The sequence below is a fragment of the Acinonyx jubatus genome, chromosome E4, assembly GCF_027475565.1.
Source record: "Acinonyx jubatus isolate Ajub_Pintada_27869175 chromosome E4, VMU_Ajub_asm_v1.0, whole genome shotgun sequence".
Taxonomy (NCBI): domain Eukaryota; kingdom Metazoa; phylum Chordata; class Mammalia; order Carnivora; family Felidae; genus Acinonyx; species Acinonyx jubatus.
The window spans coordinates 68,009,574-68,015,573 of NC_069395.1; the positions used below are offsets into that span (position 1 = coordinate 68,009,574).

Sequence of the window (6,000 nt, forward strand, 5' to 3'; positions counted from 1 at the left end):
TTATTAACCTGGGACATCTGGTGACCCTGGGATGGGAACCCGTTACACGGGGAGGGGGCGGCCCCAAGGGAGGATGGTGGGCGCACACGGGGGGGCCTGGGCCCCAGGGATGGGGACTCCCCTGGAAGGGCCGCTCCTGCCTTCTCCTCCTGGCAGACGTGTTGACGGTCAGAGGTGGATGAGAGGCCGCGGAGGACACATCCCTTTACCCCCCGTCCCTTTCTCCAGCACGGCCGACAGTCGCAGCCCACCCCCCTGCCCCGGGTGCCCAGGGAGAGTGACCCCTGTTCTCTGCCAGAGAAGCAGGTGTGTTTCTCACTGCGCACCAGGCTGTCCGCCCTCCGTACCTGCCGGCAGCCGCACAGAGGCCACACTGGGGACGGACTTTGGGGTGCGGGGGGGGTCTGACCTGGGGCAGTACCAGCCTGCCTGCGGAGCCCCCCCAGGTCAGATCCATCCAGCAAACACACTCGTGCCCGCTCGGCCTCTGGCGCCGCTCTGTTCTCTCCCCGCAGAGCAAACGTGGCCCAGCACTCACGAGACCCTCCTGACCACGTGGAAGGTCGTGGCGTTCACGGCGACCAGCGTGCTGCTGGTGCTGCTGCTGGTCATCCTGGCCAGGATGTTCCAGACCAAGTTCAAGGCCCATTTCCCTGTCAGGTCAGTGCCGTGGCCTTCGAGCAGCCAGGAGAAAGAAGGTGGTGGGAGCACTGGGTCAGGCCTGGCAGATGGGCGCGCAGGTTGGGGGGTGTCTGGGGTCAGAGCACCGAGCTGGGCAGGGCTCAACTCTTCCCACCGCCCCCTCCCCCCCAATGTCCTCGTGCGCCCCTGGTGGACGGCTCTGGACGGGCGCAGGAGCGGGGAGGGGGTGTCTGCATTCGGAGCACAGAGCTGGGCAGGGCTCAACTCCTTCCTCCCCACCGTGTCCTCGTGCACCCCTGGTGGACGGCTCCGGGCGGGCGCGGGGGGTGTGGAGATGGACCCACAGAGTCGGGGCTGTGGCCGTGCAGGGCGCCCGGGGCCTGTTCCCATCACCCCTGGGCGGAACTAAGTAGGAGATGCGGGCAAAGGTGTGAGATCCAGCAGAGGTTCCAAACCAACGTGGCCAGGGAAGCCTCCGGAAGCAGACAGGGCTCTGGACAGGATGTGGGGGGTTGGGAAGGACCCGCTGGCCCTCCCCTGGCCAGCGCACACACGGGCTCACACTGGTGCCCCCACCCTCACGGCGGTCATCCCAGAAGAGGAGTTTGCTGGGAACACGGTGCCCCGGCCTCTCCGACAACCTAGGCGTGACCCTTGACCCCTGCTGCTGGCTGACCACCGTTCCCGGAGGGAGGCGTCGCTGATGTTGTCGGGGGACGAGTTTGTGACCTTCAGGAAACAGAGGCCAGATCGCTGGCCAGGCCTCCCCGACACCAGCCACCTCACCCGGAGGGATCTCGAGTGTCCTCAGGCTTGTGTGCCCGTGTCAGTCCCTTTGGGACCCCGTGCTTCCAGAAGAAGCTTTGTCTTCACCTGCAGGGCCGGTGTGGCCCCCAGAGTTGTGCACGCCTTCCTGGAAAGGCGGGTTGACAGTGGGGGAGGCTCCTGGAATGAATCCCTTCCCCCTCTTGCCTCCAGGAAGGTCCAGTCTCTCAAGCTCCCGGCCAGGTGAGGACTGAGGGAGGCTGTGGAGCTGCTTGGTCGGCCCTCAGGCCCCCAGGCTGGCCCCGTGTCGCTGAGCCATGCACCTGCCCCAGCCACGCCCCTGCTGAGATGCCAGCACCTTCTGTGCTCTGTGGCCTCACATCTGACTTACTAATCAAGGGACTGGGATCTATCGTGAGCAGTCCTAGCATCTACAGAAGACTTAAGGTTGCAGAGGGGGGCTGACCCACATGTGATTTGTGGCACATTGGGTGCTTGGGGCCATTTCCCCACGTCTGCTTGGGAGAGAAGCTTCCAGAACATCCACTGCACGAGGAGTTTTTAAAATGTGCCCCGAACTCTTTCATGTGGTGTTTTTCTACCCTCGAGTATTCTCGGTTAGCCACACAGACGACAGCTTTCTCGGGACAAGCCCACAGTGGACCTTTCTCGGGCCACGCGGGGGCGGGGAACACCAGAGAGTGAGGGGCTCGATGGCAGCACATGGGGGCCGAGCCGCGGCCCGGCGTCAGTGGGTGAGACCAGAGGATGGACGGGCACAGGCTGGGGGCAGGGACACGCAGCCTCTTGCCGGGGGAGCGGGGAGCGTTCCTGGCCAGCTCGCTTTCCCTCCCTGCCCGCCTCCCTCCGTCTCCAGGATTGTGCCCCTCCACCCAGCGCCCGCATCCACACGTGGCATTTCCCGGGGTTTTGGAGCCGGGCCGTGGCAGTCAGCGCTCAGGTCTGCCCGCCGGCTGGGTCCTCCCCTCTGGACATTTATCCTCCGGCTGCGTCACTCAGTGCCAGGGCCCAGCGGGGAACTAGGAAGCCAAGTCAACAAGCCACTCGGGCCCTCTGGGGGACAGACGCAGTGCGGTGGTCAGACCCCCGTCAGGGCGACGGGCCGCACAGGGGCGAGGCCCGCAGAGACAGCAGCCACCCTTGGCGGCTGCTGGGTGGGGGGTGGAGGGGCCGCGTAATGACTAAGGTGGCGACGTGGGTTTTCCCTTTTCTACCTTGATGGGAATCGGTGACTTTCACGCTGGAGCGGAAACAAAAACGGAGTCTAAGAAGCGCAGGGTCTAACGTTTCCTCGTGCACTGAGGGCCTCTGGTTTCCCGTTGGCTCGTGGAGCTCCTCCATTTTCAGAGGGCTTCCTGAGCGACCCTGAGGAGGCACAGCGGGATGGGCCACATGGTCCCCTGCTCAGGGCCGGAGGTTGGGGAGGAGGAAGCCTGAGGGGCCAGTGGGGCCCAGACAAAGGGGGACGCTGCTGTCCCAGTGTGGCCGTGGCCCTCAGTGCCACCATCTGCCAGACGGGGCCCCGGAAGAGGCTCAACACGGGCTCCGCTGCCATCACGAGCCTTGGGGGGCCTTCAGTCCTGGGGGGGCCTCGGTCTTGGGGGGGTCCTCGGTTTTGGGGGGCCTCTGCTGCACAGGGTGGGGGTCCTCGGTCTTGGGGAGGCCTCCGCTGCATGGAGGGGACTCAGTCCTGGGGGGCCTCCGCTGCACAGGGTGGGGGTCCTCGGTCTTGGGGGGCCTCAGTCTTGGGCCTCCACTGCACAGGGTGGGGGTCCTCGGTCTTGGGGGGCCTCTGCTGCACAGGGTGGGGGTCCTCGGTCTTGGGGGGCCTCCGCTGCACAGGGTGGGGGTCCTCGGTCTTGGGGAGGCCTCCGCTGCACGGAGGGGACTCAGTGCTGGGGGGCCTCCGCTGCACAGGGTGGGGGTCCTTGGTCTTGGGGGGCCTCAGTCTTGGGCCTCCACTGCACAGGGTGGGGGTCCTCAGTGTTGGGGAGCCTCCACTGCACAGGGTGGGGGTCCTCGGTCTTGGGGGGGGCTTTCGCTGCACAGGGTGGGGGTCCTCGGTCTTGGGGGGCCTCCGCTGCACAGGGTGGGGGTCCTCGGTCTTGGGGGACCTCCGCTGCACAGGGTGGGGGTCCTCAGTGTTGGGGAGCCTCCACTGCACAGGGTGGGGGGCCTCGGTCTTGGGGGGCCTCCGCTGCACAGGGTGGGAGGGCCTCCATCCTGGGGGTTGCTGGGGGCCTCCGTCCTGGGGGGCACGCCACTCTGACCGGTCGGCGCCACTCTCCTCGGCACAGGGGGCCTCCCCGGAGCTCCAGCAGCGACCCGGACTTCGTGGTGGTGGACGGGGTTCCCGTCATGCTTCCGTCCTATGACGAGGCCGTGAGCGGCAGCTTGAGGGCCTCAGGCCCTGGGTACCTGGGCTCCGTGGGCCCAGGCTGCCCCTTGCCTGTGGACGACCAGAGCCCCCCAGCATACCCCGGCTCAGGGGACACGGACACGGGCACAGGGGGCTCAGAGCCCTGTGACGGCATCTCAGGCTCCTCTGAGCCGCTCCAGAGTCTGTATTCACCTTCCGCGTGCCCGGGGGGCCCCCGCCCCGACAGCGCTGACACGGGGGCCGGCTCGGCACGGGAGACGGCGTCCAGCAGCCCAGGCATCGACATCGCCGATGGTGAGTGTCCGCCCCGCGCCCGCCCCTGGCCTCTCCTGCCGCTCATTGTTCTCCCTGCATGAGGCCTGGAGCGAGGCCGTCCTCTCCCACGTGATGGGTGCAGGTTTCAGGAGGCCCCAAGCTGTCGGAGCAGGAAGCCCGCAGTGGTTTCATGGCGTCTGGGCGAGCCAGGGAGCTCTCTGCCCGCTCCGTCCGCTAGGCAGGGCTTGGAAGAGCTTGGTGCCAGGGTCAGCATGCACGCACGCACACGGGAGACCAGGGCGCCTGTGGGGCGGCCCCGAGAAGCCATGTGCACACAGGCCTCTCGCCGGGACAAAGAAACGGGCACGCGCGCCCAGCACAAGGAAAGGCCAGTGTAGCTCCCGGAGAAGTGGGGGCAACCAGGGTCTCCCGGGGGACACAGAGCACCGCGGGGCACACGAGGGCCCCAGTCCGGGCGTGTGGTGGCTGTGATGGCCGAGGTGGCCCAGAGATGGGCCTCCTTCCTGCCCGCCCACTGCCTCTGCACAGCATCTCACCCTCTGGCGGGTCTGACCGCTAGGACACAGGGTTAAGGTCTCAGCACCTTATTTTGCGTGAGCTGGTGTGAGATTTTCCAGCAAAGATGCTGTAATGAGTGCTTTATGTGGTCAGTTTACACGGAACTTGGCGTTTTCTTCTGACACCGGAATTACAGATACTTTAACAAAGTTTTTGTTCCCACATCCCTGCAGCTAAGCTGGTAACGGGCTCTCCTTTTACAGAGATCCCTCTGATGGAAGAAGATGCCTGACCAGCAGAGGTCCGACCATCTTCCTGCCCCTCGGGGATGTGAACTGTGCGCCCTGGGGTGAGGCCTCAGGGGGACAGAGCTCCGGGGCGCTGGGGGGTTCCAGCTTTGGGGGCCGTGACTCACATCATCCATCGCGGACTCGACTCTGCGGCTGGTAGGCTGGCGGTGGTTTTCACGACAGTGGAGGGTAGCAGGGGGCCCGGGCGGTCCTGGAGAAGGTGTCCAGTGTGTCCCTGCTGCGGAGCAATCCCGTGACTTGTGCTGTGGGCGCTGCCTGCCTCCTCTGTCAGCGTGTCCCTCACCGATTCGCCCCGAGGTCTGCCGTGCTCGACGCAGGCTCCGTCTGGGGGCTGTGCTTCCCGCGGGAGGCCCCCTGGGGAAGGCTCCCGGGGGGTTGGGGCAACCTCCTTGACCCGACACTGTACTCAGAGCGGGCGCAGCAATCCCAGCGAGGGAGGAAGGAAAAGACGAGGGCGGACTCTGCTTTCTGGAAGCCTGTCCAGAAGCGGCCGTCCTTTGGTGAAGCGTGATGAGCGTCTGTCCACGGACTGGCACGCAGACGGTGCGTCGGGTGAGTCTGGTGACTTTGGGGATGGCCGGATGTGCTCAGACGCGGGGCCTGGCAGGGAACGTTACAAGGTAACGTTTCATTCAGTGGTTTAAGGATTCGCGTGACCATGTGTCTCAAGAGCCGCGAGCCCCCTCATTACCCGTTACAGCGTCACCCCCAACAGCCATACAGTTTATTTTCCAAAACAGAGATTTTCTGTACACATGTTCTTCCTCCAAATAAAGTATGAATGAAGTTGGAGTTTTTCTTTCTATTTTGTCTGCAAAGCAGACGGGCCGCCCAGCCCAGACGGCTGTCCCCTCCCTCCAGGGGCCTGCGGCCACCCACCTACCTGTGCACCTGCTGTGCAGGCCTCCCCCGGGCCCGTTGGGTGCTGTTCCTAAGAAACTGATGGATGAAAAAGTCTCCCAAGTCCTGAAATGTCTCTTCAAATACATGTTCATCTGTGGACTTGATTTCTTTCTTCCTCTGGGCTTTAGACAAATAGAAACAAAACTCTGATCCATAAAATTGCTACGTGGTTGGAGCGGAGAGAGCTGGGAGCTTGGTCAAATC

At 64.7% G+C, this 6,000-nt stretch overlaps 1 protein-coding gene across 3 annotated transcripts in view; it reads left to right on the top strand.

Moving 5' to 3' along the window:
- Positions 1 to 5,685, top strand: part of SUSD4 (sushi domain containing 4) — a 91,425-nt gene extending 85,740 nt beyond the window's left edge. For 2 of the 3 annotated variants that reach the window (XM_053209856.1, XM_053209854.1), the window contains 4 exons: positions 516 to 660; positions 1,621 to 1,650; positions 3,726 to 4,102; positions 4,846 to 5,685. In XM_053209856.1, coding sequence (XP_053065831.1) covers positions 516 to 660; positions 1,621 to 1,650; positions 3,726 to 4,102; positions 4,846 to 4,874 — 581 coding nt within the window. In that variant the 3' untranslated portion in view covers positions 4,875 to 5,685. The remainder of the gene's footprint in view (positions 1 to 515; positions 661 to 1,620; positions 1,651 to 3,725; positions 4,103 to 4,845) is intronic. The other variant, XM_053209855.1, reaches the window with a different exon arrangement.
- The last annotated feature ends 315 nt before the right edge of the window (positions 5,686 to 6,000 follow it).